This window comes from Loxodonta africana, chromosome 10 (genome assembly GCF_030014295.1).
Source record: "Loxodonta africana isolate mLoxAfr1 chromosome 10, mLoxAfr1.hap2, whole genome shotgun sequence".
In the NCBI taxonomy this organism is placed as follows: domain Eukaryota; kingdom Metazoa; phylum Chordata; class Mammalia; order Proboscidea; family Elephantidae; genus Loxodonta; species Loxodonta africana.
This window is the reverse complement of record NC_087351.1, coordinates 12,586,852-12,606,376: the sequence shown is the minus strand read 5'-3', so window position 1 is coordinate 12,606,376 and position 19,525 is coordinate 12,586,852. Positions and strand designations below refer to the sequence as shown.

Genomic DNA, 19,525 nt, shown 5'->3' with positions numbered 1-19,525 from the left:
TTTTTCTTTTTAAATTTTATTCTGATAAAATACAGAGAACAAGAAGATTATACAATGGATGGTAGTCATGATGGAACAAGCATAAGCTGCTGCTGCCCATGGCTTTCTGGTCTTATCTCCACTCCTGTAATTATGTGGAGTAGGAATCTCCTATATTTTTGCTAACCCCTTCAATCAGTGCTAATCGGTCAAAAAGCTTAGCAAATAATTGTCCCCTGAAAGTTTCCAAGTGTATAACAACCCGACAATGAAGTTTTGCCTCATAGTACCTCTGAAGCAAGGGCCTTACAGTATCCCAATATTCCTGGAAAAGCAGGAACAAATTTGTGGGTAAAGATAGATAGCTGCAGAGTGCGTTGTATTCTCCTTCTGCAGAATCTGCAAGAAAATGAAAACATTTAATTTGCATATTATTCTTACCTGGTCAACCTAATAGAGTTTCTTCATAGTTTATACTCATTTTTATAAACTATATAGACAGCATATTTTGTATTCTATAAAGCTGTAGGTGGTAAATAAGCCAAGGGGTCCTTTTAAAACATAAATCCAATTGAGTCACTCTCCTGATCAGACCCTTTGGATGTCTAACCACTACACTTAGTATAAAATACAAAGTCCTTACTACGGCATAAAGGCTCTATGTAATTGGCCCTATGTAGAACTGCCCCATAGGGTGTCCAAGGAGCAGCTGCTGGATTCGAACGGCAGACCTTTTGGTTAGCAGCTGAGCTCTTAACCACTGCACCACAGGGCTCCCCTCCCCCCTCCCCCGCCCCTGGTAACCAATAGCAAACTTTGGTCTCTATACATTTGCCTATTCTAGATATTTCATGTAAGTGAGATCATACAAGCGGGATGTATGACTTAGTTCACTTAGCGTAATGCCTTCCAGGTTCATCCACGTTATACCATGCATCAGAACTTCATTTCTGTTTATTGCTAAGTAACATTCCACTGTATGTATAGGCCACATTTTGTCTGTCCATTCTTCTGTTGATGGACATTTGAGTTGTTTCCACCTTTTGGCTACTGTGAATAATGCTGCAATGAACACTGATGTACACGTATCTGAGCTCTGAGCAATTTTGGTGACTGTTTCAAAATCATACAAACATTCTGAATTTTACCTATACAAAGCCATAATAAGGTCTTCTCTCCTTTGGTCTAAATTTAGAAGCAAGTAAGGGAGAAGGAAAATGACCCTTCTACTCAAATATACATGGCCTTGGCTGGTTCTAGCAGGCCTTTCCCAGTAGTAGTTTAGTACTTTCATAAAAGACACAGTTACATGTTCAAAATTCAAACAACAGCATATACAATAAAGTATTCCTCCTACCTAACCAAACAATTCTCCCCCATAAAGGCAACCAATGCTTCCGACTCCCTGTACGCCCTCTCAGTTATACTCTGTGTGCAGGCATTTTAAAGCCCAAGCTGATCTGGCTGCTGGCCTCATCTGTAAGCTACTGCACTGTAGAGGCACTTGCCTTTGGAGTGAACACGGACGAAAGAGGTGCGAGTAGAGAGGTTGGTTTTGCCTACCCTGACCTTCTACTTGAGCCTGAAGCTGAGAACAAAAGTCCAGTCTCTCATTTACAACTCCGTCAGTTCATTTTCCTACTTACTGGTAAGCAGTTCTTCAGGTGGAGTTACCCCAAGCAAGTAGTGGAAAAACAGTGCAGCACAGCGGAGGTAAGGGGTGATGCCATTCTTCAACGAGACCCACAAATACCAGCCAGGAACACCACACCCAGTGCAGCTACGAGACAATAAGTCCAGAGCGGAACAGAACACTCATCAGACTTTATGGCCCTAGATTTTAAACATATCGCCTTTCAAAAACATAGTTAAGCATTCAGATAATGTCCTACCCTTTTAATTTTTTAAACATTTAAAACAAAATATTAAGGAGCTGATAGTTTTGGTCTTCAACAGTTTTCTAAAGAAAACCACAATTCTTGCATTTTTTACCATGCAGATTTTTAGGCAAAGAACGGCTTTCTTCTTTTCCCTAGGTGGCAATAAAAAACCAAAGCAAGAAAAACAACAAATCTACCATATAAAAACTTGATTCTTCAAAAGCAAAGCGGAAAATTTAGCAGGAGGTGAAGCTCAAGAGTACTTCCATTGTACTTCTGGTTTTAGCTCTGCATTGCCAATTATTTCAGATATTACTCAAAATAGCCTTAAAATGCCTGCCTGCAGTTAAGTGCATCAAGGGCATCAACTGTGCAGACCGCAATAAGGATGACAAACTATTTTCTACATTTATTTAAATTCTAAATACTGCTATTTGTTAAAATCCTATCATCTTTGGCCTATGTTCCCAGAATGGTTTACAAGAATAAAGAAGTGTTGAAACTTGTCTCAGTCTTAGAAACAAACAAATGCATAGCTGCTATTCCAACCTACTACTCCCTTACTTGAAGATAAAATCATCAGAATAACTTTTCTTCACTGAAAACCTTTCCTGTAGTAAACAAAGCCACATAATAAAAGCCCTTAGCTGAATTTTTAAAAATTGGAGTTGAAATAGTTCAAAAGTTATATTGCCAAACAATTGCCAAAAGTTCTATCACCAAATAAAGACGTGGAATTCTTAAAATGACAGTGACAGACTGGATTACAGGGCTGCTACTCACCCACTTGTGTATCGGGAGACTTCTTCCAAGAAGGAAGATGCAGAACGAGCTTCTTCACTGTCTTCCTGAACCTGAGCAAGGGGGAGGCCTGAAAAAGAGATTCTGAAGATAAATGTATGAATTTGTTATTCAATTTATAAATTACACCTCAATTTCATGGTTCCGTGATAATAATGTTGATTCAAATGGGGTTCCTTCTCTTATTCTCAACCAACGAGTTGACTCTGAGTATGAAGCTGTTGGTAAGCTTTAACTTTATATCTTCTGGAGAAACAACTAGGGCAGAAATCAGAGACTTGCTAGACATGTTTAATAAATACTTACCTCACTATAATACAACCAGGTAAATAAGTTAGTGATCATCTACCTGCCCTGGGTTTACAATAGGGCAAGACCTATTAAAAAATAAATGTGCTTTCATTTTTAAAGTGATTTTGATGATCTCAGTCTTAGCCAGCAAATGGAAAGTCCATCTCTACAAAGGCAAACAGGTTGTTGTCCTGTCTTCATGTTCAAAAAGCCAAATAAACAGAACCTTGTGAGGTAGTCTTCCTCCACTCACTATCCTTAAGAAGGCTCATCCTAAACCTTTCTGGCAACTGTCAACTCTGCTACTTACTTTCAGGTTCTGGGTAAGCCACTTAAGTTCTCTGGGCTTCAGTTTTCTTATACTAAAAGGGGAACAACAATGCCTACCTTGCAGGTTACTACGAGGGATGGTTACAGCATATTTGAACAATACTGTCTTTTTAAAAATGCTTTTGTTTATATATTAACTCATCTGAAAGGCCACAATTAAAATTACCCTGAGTCTCTTATCTTGAATGAATATTGCCAATTCTTTCTTTTTACAAGTCAGATCTCTTTAGGAAATACAAAATTTTTTTTAAAAGAAGAAAAAGTATCAGGAATTCATACTGATATTTCCAGTTCAAATATGAGTTCAGTATTTGTATATAATTTATTTTGTTTGTTTGTTTTAGGTCAATTTTACATGCAATGAAATGCACAAATCTTAAGCGCACCATTTGATGAGTTTTCACAATGCATACACCCATGTGAAAGGTAACAGAGTTTTTACTTAAAACCTTTCTGATTTTATTCTTATGTCTCTTTTCTCATATACTGAAACTCTTGGTTCTTAATAACATTAAAACCTAATTACTTATGTGGTTTATCCTAAAAATTATCTCAAATAATTTTGAAACAACAATACTAGTTACCACTAACCCAGAAATATGAATTCAGTTTAAGATTGTTTTTAGTTCTTTTGTTACCAGAACATACACCACTAGGGATGTACAGCTGAAATACTAGGTTTTTAAAGCCACTTGAAGTAATTATTTTCTTAATATACTTGATAAAGTTAGGTCCTTGTGTTGTTTTCAGGTTTTTAAAAAATTGTTTTCCCTCCTTTGACTGACTTTTTTAGTTAAGTGAAGCATTTATAAGGATCTAAAGTGAAAAGTCCATAAAGAGGACATTCATAGCAGTCACTGCTTGGGTCCCTGTCCCCTTTACCTTACCCCTAGAGGAAACTATTTTAATTCATTTTTGGTTTGTACTTCTGTTGTTTCTTTTTGAAAATAAAAGCAAGTGGTTCAGCTAACTAGCCCCCCTTCATAGCCATTCTACCTTTCCCTGTTTAAACAGCATTCACGGAGAAACAAATAAATGATCATTTAACAAAGACATAATACAGTACTTAGAAATGCATAATATGATTAACCACAAGCATAATTAATTCTGCCAATAAAGCTTGGGGAAATGTTATTTACAGTCAACACCCAGATGGGAGGTTTACCTCTGTCTATGGTAAGAAGTATCTGAAGAATGTGTGCCATAGTGATCAAATGGAAGAGATAGAGGTGGTTGTAGGAAGAACTAACTGATGAAGGCTGCAGATCAACAGTGTCATCCCAATACAAGGATGGAAATGCCAACACAGCACCTACCTATGGAAGAAAATGGACATCAACACGGTAACAACAAGAGACCAACACAAATTAATTTCATAACTGAATGTAAAGGGCACCAGATACTACATTGCTTTTTTTTAAATAACCACAGTTTTCCTAGTTATTCAACAGAATATATTATAATATAATGTACCATAAACGGAAGACAAAGGTCATCACCAAACAGGTTATCCCTTGGCTGGGACAACTTATTTGAGGTCTAGGTAATAATTCTTAACCCCAGTGTTCAGAAGATTCAACATTATAATCACTTGGCAGAGTTCTTAAAATAACATTGATGCACAGTCCCCACTCCTGTACGACCAAAGCAAAATCATTAGGAGTAGGCCCAGGCACTGGAATTCTTTTAAAAGTTCCCCATGAGATTGTAACAGATAGTTGGGGCTGAAAACCACTGGGTAGAAGCCTGGATAATGAGGGATGGGGATGCTAGCTAACCATGCATCCCCAAACTCCGTGCTCCACATTCCCCTCAATCTCACCACTGTTCTCCCTATAACCCAATTTAAAGTAGTAATCACACTATATAGAAATTTACAGGGATGGAAAAGCTCTCTGAGAAACTCAGAAAACAGTTGCCACTTGTCCCTAGATGTTTGTGGGAAGCCTAGATGTATTAATGGCGTAGCCCCATCACCAAATAATTAATGCTTTTAAGATAAGTCACACTGTTATTCGCAGTTTATATGTAAACAAGTGAAAGAAAAGGGGAGGGGGTGGAGCATAACATAGCAGACTTAGAAAAGTCTGCAGGTATGGACACCAAGTAAATATAACCAACCAGGACAAGACCTATTAAAAAGTAAACGTGCTCTCATTTTTAAAGTGATTTTGACTGTCTCAGTCAAATCTGTACCACACACACCAAAACAGCTATTTGCAAACAGAATGGACAAAACACCAAACTATATAGGTTGAACACCTATAATTTATAATATTGAGTGGAGAGCATAAATTCAAATGAAGAAAACATGTAAAACTATTAACTTGAGATGTAAAAAAAAAAAGTTTTACTATAAACTTACCAAAACATGAAACAGATCTATAGATAGAAGGCATGGTGTATCTTCTGATTTTAGGTTAGGAAGAACAACTTAAAAAAAAAAAAAGTTAATGTAATTCAGTCAGTAAGACAGCAATATTGTTTGAATAGAATGCAAGATATATACATCTAAAGCACAAATATAACAGACTAGTATATCACACGATTAAGATACAGAAACCGTAATTAAAGACAAACTGAACTAAGAAACGGCTCCTAGAAAGCCTTGGTTCAGTCTAAGGGTTGTAAGAAGATCTAGGCGGAAAGGATAAATGAGCGAGGATACCTGAAATAGACTGTTCAATCTCTGCTGAAAGGATAAAAGGACTGATTTTCTACAATGTTCTCTAACACTTTTTAACCTAACTATATATTTCAAAACGTTCTGTGAGAGAGCACGCAAAGCTGTGCAGGTGAGGGGAGGGCAGAAAGATCCTTCTGAACAAAATGAGAACATCTTATATGGATCGATGTTTGGAAGGAAATGCAGCCACTCAAAAGCTATTATCTTCCTAATTTGATCAGTCTTTAAGGAAAAGCCACGAATTCAGAAGTCAGGGCAAGAGCGCCATGGAAGTGAAATTAAGAAATCAGGAAGAACAGGAATGGTTGTGTATGTACAAAATGTGGAAGTGAATGGTATCTCAACAAAGCTGTTATTTAAAAAAAAAAAAAAAGAGGTAGAGAAGACTCTCTTGAGATTAAAGTCAATTTCTTAACCCCAAACCCAAGATTCTAAGCAAAAAGCACAAAGTTCAAGAGCCTGGGCTCTGAAGTCAGAACTGGGGTCCAGTACTGGCTCTATGTGTCAAAGGCTAGTGACTTAACTTCTAAGTCTACAGGATAAACAAAACTGTTGGGAGAGTTCATTAACATATGCATTTAAAGCACTTATCCCAACGCTTGGCAGAGACACCCACTCAAATGGTATTAATATGGGCTATATCAATACACAAAAGTGACACAGGCTTCTGCCATTAACTAGTTGATTGTAATAAATCACTTGCTAGTTCTAGGCTTCATGGCCACATTATTAAAAAATTTCAGTAATATTTCTGATATACCAGTTAACATGTCTATGATACTACCTATCTTATTTTTTTCTCATTGTTATAATTTGTTTTACTCTCAGGACATTTTAATAATTCCTAATCTCTTGTCCTTAATTCCATCACCTTTTCAGCCAGTGAAATATCTTCTTCTGTCATCAAATTTTACATACAGGCAGTTCTGAAACTATTTTTTTTTTCTGGCTGCTGAAAATACTTACTTTAAAATTCCTTTGGAATCGAAAGTCAGTTTTGGCATCTGTCAGTTAAACCTCACTTTTATGGTAAATTAAACATCTTGGCAAAGTTTATGTGATATAGTGGGAAAAGCAAAGGCTTTACAGTCAGGTCTGGGTTCAAATATTAGTTCTGCCTCTTACTGGTTTTGTGACCTTGGACAAGTCATGTAACTTCTCTGTGCCTCAGGTTCCTCATCTGTAAATGTGTTGAACATTAATTTCCTTGAAGGATGATGGCTAGAAGAGATAAAATGTACATAAGAAGATCCTAGAACAGTCCCTAGCATGTGGTGAGCAGAGGTCACCATATGTTTCATTGCTGCTGCAGAATTAACATATCAAAATAAAAGTGATCGCCTTTTGCACAAAAAGCCCTATTTTGGGCATCCTTACTCCTGTCAATCATTCTCTTATTCACTTGAGTTAAAAATCTTGTTTCCACTCCAGCCTACCCCAAATCCTTCCCCAGTTCCTGCTGCTACATCTAGACAGGAATTTTTCTTTCCTCCAATTTAATCTACAAAATACTATCAAATTAACCTTAAAATACCACTGTCCAAAAACTTCTCAAAGATTCCCAATTACCCAAAGAATAAAGTTCAAACTTCTCATTGGGGCATTAAAGACCCTCTTTTTTTTATTAAAACTATGTTATGCTTTTCTATCTATAGGTATAACCACTCCTGTCGTGATGGTTAAGGATGTGTGTCAACTTGGCTGGGCCATGATTCTTAGCTGGTTGGGCAGTTGGGATGCAGTTTGGCAGCTATGTAATGATGTAATCACCTCCATAATGAGATCTGATGTAACATAATCACCTCCATGGTGAGACATGCTATGAGCAGCCAATCAGTTGAATGGGAGTTTCCTTGGGAGTGTGGCCTGCATCCAATATATGTGGATTTTCTGGCAAAGCTCACTGCCCTTTGCTCACTCTGGATTCAGCAGCTGGCTCCTGATCTGACCTCTGGTTCCTGGGACCTGAGCTAGCAGCTGACCTGCCATCTTGCCTGCTGATCTTGGATCGCCAGCCCCTGCAGCTACGTGAGTCAGGAGAAGCCTCCAGCCTGGACCACAGACTTGGAACTTTCTAGCCTCTACAACCATGTGAGCCATTTCCTTGATATAAATCACACACACTAAGGCTTCACTGATTTTGCTTCTCTAGAGAACCCAGCCTAAGACACCAAACTTGTCTATTTGGACATACCATGCACTTTGCCTCCTCAATTTTTGTTCAAACTGTGTATCCTGTGCTTGCAGTGCCCCTTCTGTTCCTCTCAATTTAATCTACTATGTACCTTCCCTTCAAGATAATTCATATCCTACTTCCTGCTAGAGGAGATAAAAGCAGAGACCCACAGTGCACTCTTCTGTGTCTCAATTCCTGGAGCACCTATCTGCACCACAAATCTAGCATTTGGCTACTTTATAACGTGTGGTTTTACAGAGTTTTTGATTCTTTCACAGAGTTCTGTAAGCCTTATGACAGCAGGGATAATATCTTATACCTCTTTATGTACTTCATAGCCCTAACACTGACCACAGAGCTTTTGCAAATAAAAATGCTCCTACTAATACATTTTCACAGACAGGCAAGAAGCTATACTACAGCGTGGAAGAGCATCAATTCCATCACCTACTGCTAAGCAGAAGTGATGCACCATCAGTTCAGTCTCCCCTGTTTGAGACGTTTGTGACTATTTTGAGATGTTTTAAACAGAAATCCCACATGGGGTCCCGGCCGCAGAAGCAGCGGGGTTATCTGCAAGTGCTGGTAAAAAGGGGTTCATTATGACTGAAAGGAAGGAGGTAAGAAATTAAGAAATAAAAACAAAATAGTAATAAAGTGAGATGTTGCCCCATGCAAACAGGATAAGCTGTTTAATAATAAAAAGAGTTCCAAAGAACAAAGACAGGCACATATAACACATGAAAAGATCTGGACTGTGTAACTGACCAGCAAGAGAAAAAGGTAAGTGAAAAAAGGGAAAAACTGTTAAGTGTGTGCCTAGGGGATCAGCAACAATAATACTTTTCTATTAGTGTGACATTAATTCAGGAGATGGCTGGAAATTAATATGAAAATATAAAAGCCAAGCAAGGTGGAAGTCTAATAAACCTGGGAAGGCAGTCTTGGATGGAGCTGTGGAATCCGCAGGTCATCAGAGTGAGCGGAAACTGCTCAGGAAAAGCTCCCTAAGAAGCTTGTGTGGATTAAGGAGAAAAGGTGCCTGCCTCAACAGATTTTGAAGGGAGTGAAGCAGGTCTATTTTGGGAACAAATGCTTGCTAGATCAGTTATAAGGAAACTATGCCTGGCTTTGAAGCTTTAAAAAACAAGTAACACTCTTATTTGTTAGAAATGTATCTGGACAGTGCAAGCTTAAACCCCCCTTTGTTGTTGTGTGCTATCGAGTTGATTCTAACTCATTGTGACCCTACAGGACAAAGGAGAACTACCCCAAAGGGTTTCCTAGGCTGAAATCTTTATGGCGGCAGATACACCACAGAGAGTCTAAAGGGTTCAAACCTTTGGCTAACAGCCAAGTGCTTTAAGCATTGTGCAACCAGGGCTCCTACCTGTAACATTCTGGACTTAGGAACAAAGAGACTTCTAAAAAGCATTTCTAAATCTGGCCTTTTGAGTGCAGAGGGTCTCCTGTACTAGAACTCAACTGTCCAAATGGAAATGCAGATAAACAAAATGCTAAACAAAGATGTCACTTTAAGGACTACAGTGCACCTGAACCAAGCCATGGTGTTTTCAGTAGCCTCATATGCATGCGAAAGCTGGACAATGAATAAGGAAGACTGAAGAAGTGCTTTTATTAATGGTGTTGGTGAAGAAAATTATATATGACGTGGACTGCCAAACGAACAAACAACCTGTCTTGGAAGAAGTATAGCCAGAAAGCTCCTTAGAAGCAAGGATGGTGACACTTTGTCTCACATACTTTGGACATGTTATCAGGAGGGATTAGTCCCTGGAGAAGTACTTCATGCTTCGTCAAGTAGAGGGTCAGGGAAAAAGAGGAAGACCCTCAATGAGATGAATTGACACAGTGGCTGCAACAATGGGCTTAAGTATAACGTTCATGAGGACGGTGCAGGTCCAGCAGCGTTTAGTTCTGTTGTAAACAGGGTGGCTATGAGTCGGAACAACTCAACAGCAACTAACAACACCAACAAGATACTAAAAGCGAAATCAGCTTCTATCGTATAATCTAATTCTTTTAATTTCTATATTGAGAGTATCATATGAGGTCTTAGTAAATTTTTAACTTGTCAGAATATGAGAACACAAGATCAGTTACAGCCTGCCTCTTGAAGAAAAGGACATGTACCTGAGTTCTGAGATTATCACACTCAGCATTTCTATTATTTTATGTGATTCTGATTCACCAACAAAATTCAAAGTATTTTAAAATGATCCATCCACGTTATTCCTCGCTAGGATGCTGGCAGTTGTAGATACTGATTCAAAAAGGCAAGTCCAGGCCAAGAGAGACAGGTGAGTAGAAACGATGTGAGTTAAAAACATTTGGAAAATATTTGATTTTTTATGAAACTGCAGGGATCACAGGGAGAGTTTTTTTCTTTTTTTTAGTGAGTGCTCCAAATTATTGGAATGTGGTATTCCCAGTGAAATTCACTGTCAGGCAGTTGAAAAAGACATGTAAATAACAACAGCAATAATTTAGAGGAGACTCTACCTGACAGCAGGCGAACCAGATGTTTCTGTATCAGGACCTGAGGGCAGGTGATCCTCTGTGCAACGGCAAACTGCATTAATGCTTTCAGACCGTTGTGCTAGATTGTGAGAGGGGGACGGAGAAAGGTGAGGACGGCCGATAGGTCTAAATCATTCACTGCAAAACCAATTCCACTCTGTGGAATTAGCTGTAGACTCATCATGTATTTTCCATTCTTATAAATAAACTACAATATTCTTAATACCTCTAAAAGGTTTATTATCTTACCAAGTTTCTAATAGTTTTTAACATGATAAAGACGATTAAAGCTACAATCATTTCTTGTTTAAGTATTCATTTTCTACAAAGTCAATTTCTCAATGTCTGGTCTAATTTGTTCTATTGAGGCCAGTGCAAATGTAGCTGTAGAAATTTTAAAATGATGGCTGACAACTACTAAATTCAGGGAAGAGGTCTCTGCTTCCCCAGTGGCAGGAAAGGAACTGTGGGCAAACACATTTGTGAATTACAAGTCCCCTCTGCCAGCTGTCAGGAAAACAGGAGGAAACCAGCAGGGAAGGTAACCTAAGGAGCCTTCAGTTTTCTCTTCTGTCTTTATGGGGCTGCTGAGCACATTGTTTTGAGCACTGTTTTCCAGGATCCTCTACATTATGAAAGGAGCCCTGGTGGTGCAGTAGTTAAAGTACCGGACTGTTAACTGCAAGGTTGGCAGTTCAAAACCACCAGTGGCTCTGCAGGAGAAAGACGCCATAGAAACTCTATGGGGTCACTATGAGTCAGAATCGACTTGACAGCAGTGTTTTTTTTTTTTTTTTTTTCCTACATTATGAGGCTTAGGCCTGAGGTAGGAATATAGTCCGGTCATAGTGCCAGGATCTGCCAAGCAAGGAGCCAGTGCTTAGTTTTTTGTTTTTTTAAATTCATTATGATGATTTATCTAGAACTAAGCCAGCATTAATCATCAATGTTGTTTGATGGTGTAAAGTTAGTAAGAGACAAACAATGTAGGAGACACCAGGATTCTGACTTGGCAATAAACAGAGAGGGGAGAAAAGCAGTCAATTATCACGTGAAACTTCTTTGTTTGTGAATTACATTCACCCACCGAGACTAAGTTCTGTACAGTGCACATCACTGGCCATTCAGTCTCCTATAAGCAGCAAGGGACTTACTTTTTTATAGCATTCTGCTTATCTTTAGAGAAAAGGGGGTGCATAAAAATCAAATAATGAATAAATTAACCATGGACTCCCCAAAAAAGCATACCATAAGTTACATGTACCCTACCGGGATATACACACCTGTCTATTTTGAAGCGCCCCAAACAGAGGTTTTCCTTCATCTCCCAACAGGTTTTCTCAAAGAACAAGAAAAACATAAAAATAATGAATCTTGAATTCTGCTACAATTTTATCAGTTTTCCTTTAACCAATCATATTTTTGACTATATGATTTTCACTTTTCCCTCTTCAAAGTCTCATATTTAAGTCTATGACAAAATTTCATAATTTTTGATTGAAAGAATATTAGGAAAGCAAATGTAGACAATTTATAAATTACTAGTATAAGTAATAAAATCCCCACAGCAATCTACCACGAATGTGTGGGAAAAAGAAAGCAGCCTTATTCATTTTAACATCTCTTACATATAAAAATATTTTAAACAGGTAATTTTTATATTTAGTCATATACTTTTTTGTATCATATAATCTTAAGTCATATAATTTTTATATTATACGAAGAAAATATAGTAGATTCTATTAAAAACTATCTGAAATACATTGTTTTTAAAATAATTCTTAGGGCAGATAAAAGTAACTTTATTGTTCTTAGAGACATTATTTAAAAAGGATGAGAGCATACCAAAAGTAGAAAAAAAGATCAATCGAAAATACTAAAAATACATGGATTCAGAAATATATTTTGCCTTGTTGGCCAAGGTTTTTATTGTTAAATTATACTATTTTCACTGATTCTTTGCATCAGATATGTTTATGAGTATAAAAGGCTTATTTCCTATCTTCTTGCTTGCTGAAAGTGAAGAAGACTTGAAACACTTACTGACGAAGATCAAAGAATATAGCCTTCAGTATGGATTACATCTTAACATAAAGAAAACAAAAAGCCTCCCAACTGGACCAGTAAGCAACATCATGATAAATGGAGAAAAGAATGAAGTTGTCAAGGATTTCACTTTACTTGGATCCACAATCAATACCCATAGAAGCAGCAGTCAAGAAATCAAATGACACATTGCATTGGACAAATCTGCTGCAAAAGGCCTCTTTAAAGTGTTCAAAAGCAAAGCTGTCACTTTAAGAACTAAGGTATACCTGATCCAAACCATGGTGTTTTCAACTGCCTCATGCATGTGAAAGTTGGATGATGAATAAGGAACACCAAAGAAGAACTGATGCCTTTCAGTTGACAGTGTTGGGAAAGCACACTGAATATACCATGAACTGCCAGAAGAACAAACACATCTGTCTTGGAAGAAGTACTGCCAGAATGTTCCTTAGAAGCAAGGATGGAGGGACTACATCTCACATACTTTGGACGTGTTGTCAGGAGGGATAAGTCCTTGGAGAAAACATCATGCTTGGTAAAATAGAGAGCCAGCAAAAAAGAGGAAGGTCCACAACAAGATGGATTGACACAGTGGCTGCAACAATGGGCTTAGGCATAACAAGGACTGTGAGGGTGGCGTAGAGCTGGGTAGTGGTTTATTCTGTTGTAGCAGGGTGGCTATGAGTGGAAACCGACACAACTGCACCTAACAACAGCGACGTTAGGTTACTGAACCACATATGAAGAGCAAGATTTAGTCCTCTGTCCAGTGAATTTATTGCCTTTATGACAAAACTGAGATCTCCTTTTATGTTCCAGGTCTGAATATAAATCCTGATTCCTCATACTTGTCTTCTCAAAGATATTAAAGTATTAAATGCCTTTACTGAAAATCTGAAGAGATTTGGCAGATCGTTACTCCAAGAGAATGTTTTACATTTCTTATCAATTTCTTCAGATTCTATTCTACTGAAACCTCATTTTTTCTATTTCTTATTTTATTTGATCAAAGAAAAATATAAACTAGCGTATTATCTTATACCAACGATCTAAGTCTAACAAGTCTGGAAGTGGCTCCTAAAATCTGTTCACACAGACTGGTGCTGGTGTGCAGGAAGGCTCTGGGAAAGAAGTGTTTCACACTACATAATTCAAATGATAAAATAGCTTCTTATTACAAAGACATATGTAAATGAAGAAAATATAGTAGGTTCTACTAAAAACAACCACCAGAAATTCATATTAAAAAGAGATACTGAAACTGGCTTGGATAAAGATGATATGTAGGAATTACAGTTCTGAAATTTTTTTTATATAGTACTGTATTTCATGACTGTAATGAGCAAATGTATTTTCAATTGCCTCACATGCAAGGGAAAGCTGGACAATGAATAAGAAGGCCGAAGAAGAATTGATGCCTTTGAGTTATGGTGTTGGTGAAGAATATTGAATACAACATCGATTGCCAAAAGAGCAAACAAATCTGTCTTGGAAGAAGTACAGCCAGAAAGCTCTTTCGAAGCCAGGATGGTGAGACTTCATCTCATACACTTGGACATGTTATCAGGAAGGACCAGTCCCTGGAGAAGGGCATCATGCTTGGTAAAGTAGACAGCTGGTGAAAAAGAGGAAGACCCTCAACAAGATGGATTGACACAGTGGTTGCAACAATGGGCTCAAGCATAACAATCGTGAGGATGGTGCAGGACCCGGCAGTGTTTCGCTCTATTGTATACAGGGCGGCTATGAGTTGGAACCGACTCAATGGCACCTAACAACAAGTGATTCTTCACCACCACACTTTTCAACAGGAAGCTTTCAACAAAGCACCAATAAGAGAATTTGACTGTAGGCTTCCCGTAACATCTGGTTGGTTTCTGTGTGCTAATCTCTCAGTCTTCCTCTCCCTTTTCTGGCAATCATTTAGGCGACTTTGGCTTTCTTCACTTTTTCACTTAAATTACAAAAGGAACAAAAATAACTAAACATTTACTGGGTTAACTCTTCTTCCTCTATTTGCCCCTCCTTCTTGATCCTTTAGCGTTGTAAATCTGCCACCTTTTGGCTGTAGCTTGCTGCATGCTATCCTTTTCAAGCATTTTCAGCTTCTGTAGCACATGGCCTTTGAATAGTTGAAAAGAGATCAATATTTAAAAACTTCTCAGACTCACTGACATCAGGCTACACTAATTTGCTGAGATACTAATTATCTTTTAACAAACCAAACTATTCCGAGCCATCAGAAAAAAAAAATGGAATAAATTTAAGGCCAATCAGTGTTAATTCTTTTCCTATGAAACCCCACACCAGTCTTCGTGTCAGCTTTACCAATTGCCTGAAGAGTGAAAGCACATGTGCTCCAGGTCATCGTGGGGACTCGAGGGTCAGTTTCATCAGGAGGCATTTTCAGTCCAATTCTATAAATTGTTGTGGCAAAGAGAATGACCATTTCCTTGATGCTATTAGAATACTTGATCCTAAAAATAAAACAAGAAAAATGTACATATGGTTTATTAAAGGGGCTTCCTACTGAAAAGTCATATTAAATACTGAAAATACAGAAATAATTTAACTCCTTTTGACACATGTAAATTGTTCTTTGTCAAATCAGAGTCTCTGAAGATTTATTCAATAAGAAAAAAGTGGGAAAATCAGGATTGTATATCCTATAGGTAGAAAAATATCTCCCAGAAATGGTTATGGCCCATGTAACTTTACTTCCTGTAAAAGGTGTAGTTAATGATCACAGCTGGGTCCAAATTACGGGACAAACTCAACACAGAAGGAATGGAATTCACAGGAAACATTAGTGACCTAATAAATTTTAGTGTCTGGAAAAGGGACCAAGAAGTACTTTCACGTTGATAGGTGTGTGTGTGTGTGTGTGTGTAATAATACCATGCACCTGGAATGATAATTTCTGAACTTTCATTAGTAACAAGCATTTTCAGTAGTAATGGGATAAACCAAAAAAAAAAAAAAACCAAACCCACTGCTGTCAAGTCGATTCTGACTCATAGCGACCCTATGGGACAGAATAGAACTGCCCCACAGAGTTTCCAAGGAGCGCCTGGCAGATTTGAACTGCCGACCTTTAGGTTAGCAGTCGTAGCACTTAACCACTACACCACCGGGGTTTCCCAGTAATGGGATAGATAATATAAACAAGGATCACATATAGAAAAATGTACTCTCAACAGTATTCATGAAATAGTAATACCTGATTTTGGTACATTACATTTTTCAAAGTGTCTTCATATTTTCAAAGGGTCTTTCCAATAACCTTATAAGATAGGAGGCCATTACATCCATTTACATATAAGAAAACTTAATTTGGGGGAGGGAGAGGGGTAGTGTCTTGGTTATCTAGTGCTGCCATAACAGAAATACCATAAGTGGATGGCTTTTAACAGAAAGAAATTTATTTTCTCACAGTCTAGTAGGCTACAAGTCCAATTCAGGGCATCAGCTCCAGGGGAAGCCTTTCTCTCTCTGTCGGCTCTGGAGGGAGGTCCTTCTCATCAATCTTCCCCTGGACTAGAAGCTTCTCTGTGTAGGAACCTAGGGTCCAAAAGTCAGGCTCTGCTCCCGGCACTGCTTTCTTGGTAGTATGAGGTTCCCATTCTCTGCTTGCTTCCATTTCCTTTTATCTTTTGTAAGATAAAAGGTGGTGCAGGCCACACTCCAGAAAAACTCCCTTTAAGTTGGATCAGGGACATGGCCTTAGTAAGGGTGTTATGATCCCACCCTAATCCTCTTTAACATAAAATTACAATCACAAAATGGAGGACAACCACACAATACTGGAAAATCATGGCCTAACCAAGTTGACACATATTTTGGGGGGACAAAATTCAACCCATGACATCCCACCCACTGTCCCCCAAAAATTCAGGTCCTTGCTACCTGTAAGACACATTCTCCCCATTATATCATAGGAAAGTATTAAATCAACTCCAAGTCCAAAATCCAAAACTTCCTCCCCATCTATGAAATCTAGAATATAAGTTATCTGCTTCCAAAGTACAATGACAGAACAGGCACAAGCTAGAAATTTCTATTACAGATGCAAGAAATGGTGGGAAAGAAGGCATTAACAGGCACCAAGCAAGTCAGCAGAACACATTACATTAGCCCCAAAGGCTCTGCAAATAATCCTCTGTTCTCCGAGACAATTCACACAATGGCCTTACCCTCCAGACTCTAGAAATTGGCCACACTCTCTGGATTCTGAGTGGAGGCCCCTCGGCTCTGGGCTTTAGCTCCACCTTCCAGGCCCACTGCGACGGCAATCCTGCTCCCTCGGCTTTAGGTACACCATTCTCCGAGTCCGAGTGGGGACTCCACTCAGGCCATAGAGGTCTTTGAAACCCTAGAGGTCATGGCCATACCTTTGAGACTGAGGCAGCTCAGCTTCCCATGTTCCTTGTCTCTTCAGCTTCTGCTTCCAGGTTCCTTGGCTCTTCAACATCTTGGGCCTCATGCCTGCATCTGCCCTGCTGGGGCAAGTGTTCCAAAGCTCTGTAACTCCACGGATAAGTGCCTGGAGGCACACTACTGCAACAGTAAACTCTGGCTGGAAGGCACTCAGCTTTCTGACTCAGTGGGTCGGCAAGCCTAGCTCCACCAGTTAGTGCCTGGAAGCACCCTGCTATGCCAGGAAGCCTTCTGAGCAAAGACACTTGGCTCTCTTACTCCGTGGGCCAGTTTCAGCACTATCTGGCACTGGTCTTCTGGTTCTGCTGCTGCTGGTTCACTGCTGCTGCCCGTCCTCTGCTGCTGTTTCTCACCATCTGTACCTTCTCCGGTGTTAACAGTTCTCCTCACTTCCTTCTGAGTCTTTTATTCATTCACAGTTTTAAAACACTTCCATATTTAGGTATCTGTTAGAGCAGCACCTCACTTTCTTGGTACCAAATTCTGTCTTAGTCATCTAGTGCTGCTATAACAGAAATAGCACAAGTGGATGGGTTTAACAAAGAGACATTTATTTTCTCTCAGTCTAGTAGGCTAGAAGTCCAAATTCAGGGCATCAGCTCCAGGGGAAGGCTTTCTCTCTCTGTTGGCTCTGGAGGAAGGTCCTTCTCATCAATCTTCCCCGGGACTAGGAGCTTCTTCGTGCAGGAACCTCAGGTCCAAAGGACACGCTGTGCTCCTGGTGCTTCTTTCTTGGTGGTATGAGGTCGCCACTCTCTGCTCACTTCCCTTCCCTTCCATCTCTTGTAAGATAAAAGGTATTGCAGGCCACACTCCAGGGAAACTCCCTTTACACTGGATCAGGGACGTGACCTTAGCAAGGGTGTTACAATCCCACCCTAATCCTCTTTAACATAAAATTACAATCACAAAATGGAGGACAACCACACAATACTGGGAATCATGGCCCAACCAAGTTGACACATATTTCGGGGGGACACAATCCATGACAGGTGATCCAAGACTTTTTAAAAGTCACAGAACAAGTTAGATATGACTTCAACTGAGGTCTCATAAATTCTGGTCCTCTTAGCTTGGACCATACAGAATTGACATTTTAGTTGGTTAAAAACAGTCTTGTATTGTATTTCTGATGGTTCAACTTAATACATATTACTCATATATCCAAAACCATTTAATTGTATTAATACAAACAACACTCCAGGGAGAAGGAAACAAGATAAAAAATTGGGATACAGAAACAATTTTACAAATATAGAAAGAAAGATGGAAGAGAGGGAGGGAGTGAGGGAGGGAGAAAAGAAGGAATAAATGTTCTCCACTCTTATTTTCACAATCATTTATAAACTTTTCTTAACTATTTAGACACTTACGAAGACTGAACTCCAAAACTCAGGATGGAATGGAACTCAAAAGTGGAATCACCCATTCCTTGATTAAACAAGACAGGAATTGCTGGGTTTTCTCCTTATAAATTAAAAGGAAAAAGAAAGATAGTCACAGAGAAAATTTGGGTGATTTTCTGTTCTCTATATAAATGTTACATGTATCAATTTGTTTTAAAAAGGGCAACATCATACAGTACTATTCTATATCCTATGCTTTTTCACCTAATAGGTCACAAATGTCTTTCCACGTCAATAACTCTCTACCTATATTTCCAATTTTATTGACTGTATCATATTCTATTAGTAAGGCAGCGTATAATAGTGATTAGGAGTAAAGGATCAGAAAACAAGCAGCCTGGGTTTGAATCCTTGCTCTGCTACTTACTGTCACTAAGACTTTGGGTGAGTACTAAACCTTTCCATGGTTCCACTTCTTAACTGAATTCAAATTATTGTTCCCGTGTATGAAAAGTGTTTTGTTTTTTCTAGCTGCTTTCAAGATTTTTTTCTTTATCCTTGGTTTTCATCAATTTGATTATGATGCCTCTGGGTGTGGTTTCTTTGAGTTTATCTATTTGAAGCTCACTAAACATCTTTAAATTTATGTCTTTTACCAAAATTGGGATATCTTCAGCCATTACTTCTTCAAATATTTTTTTCCGCACCATTCTTTTTCTTCTTTTTTGGGGACTTAAAGGACACAAATGTTGGATTTTTAAAAGCTATTATCCCATAGTCCCTAAAGCCATGTTTTTTTCTGCGTCTTTTTTTTTCCCCTCTGTTCTTCAGATTAGATAATTTCTACTGATTTAATTTCAAATTCACTGACTCGTACCTCCTCATCTCCATTCTGAGATATATATAGATACACATGTCACTTAAAATTACTATAAAGAATAAGAACTTCATATACTGAATTCTCAGTACTTTAAACAAGTGGCAAAGTAGTAGGTACATACTTCTTAGC

At 38.5% G+C, this 19,525-nt stretch overlaps 1 protein-coding gene across 5 annotated transcripts in view; it reads right to left on the bottom strand.

The window, feature by feature from the left end:
* The window catches only part of UBR1 (ubiquitin protein ligase E3 component n-recognin 1), a 155,548-nt gene that overhangs the window by 9,873 nt on the left and 126,150 nt on the right, over positions 1 to 19,525 (bottom strand). For 3 of the 5 annotated variants that reach the window (XM_003418686.4, XM_023558739.2, XM_023558738.2), the window contains 9 exons: positions 18,544 to 18,637; positions 15,062 to 15,210; positions 11,968 to 12,023; positions 10,667 to 10,763; positions 5,647 to 5,714; positions 4,447 to 4,597; positions 2,643 to 2,730; positions 1,626 to 1,759; positions 270 to 378 (listed from right to left, as the gene is read on the bottom strand). In XM_003418686.4, the coding sequence (XP_003418734.1) occupies positions 270 to 378; positions 1,626 to 1,759; positions 2,643 to 2,730; positions 4,447 to 4,597; positions 5,647 to 5,714; positions 10,667 to 10,763; positions 11,968 to 12,023; positions 15,062 to 15,210; positions 18,544 to 18,637 (946 nt within the window). Of the gene's footprint in view, positions 1 to 269; positions 379 to 1,625; positions 1,760 to 2,642; positions 2,731 to 4,446; positions 4,598 to 5,646; positions 5,715 to 7,092; positions 7,189 to 10,666; positions 10,764 to 11,967; positions 12,024 to 15,061; positions 15,211 to 18,543; positions 18,638 to 19,525 lie in introns of those variants that run through there. The other 2 variants (XM_064292073.1, XR_010323102.1) reach the window with 2 other exon arrangements.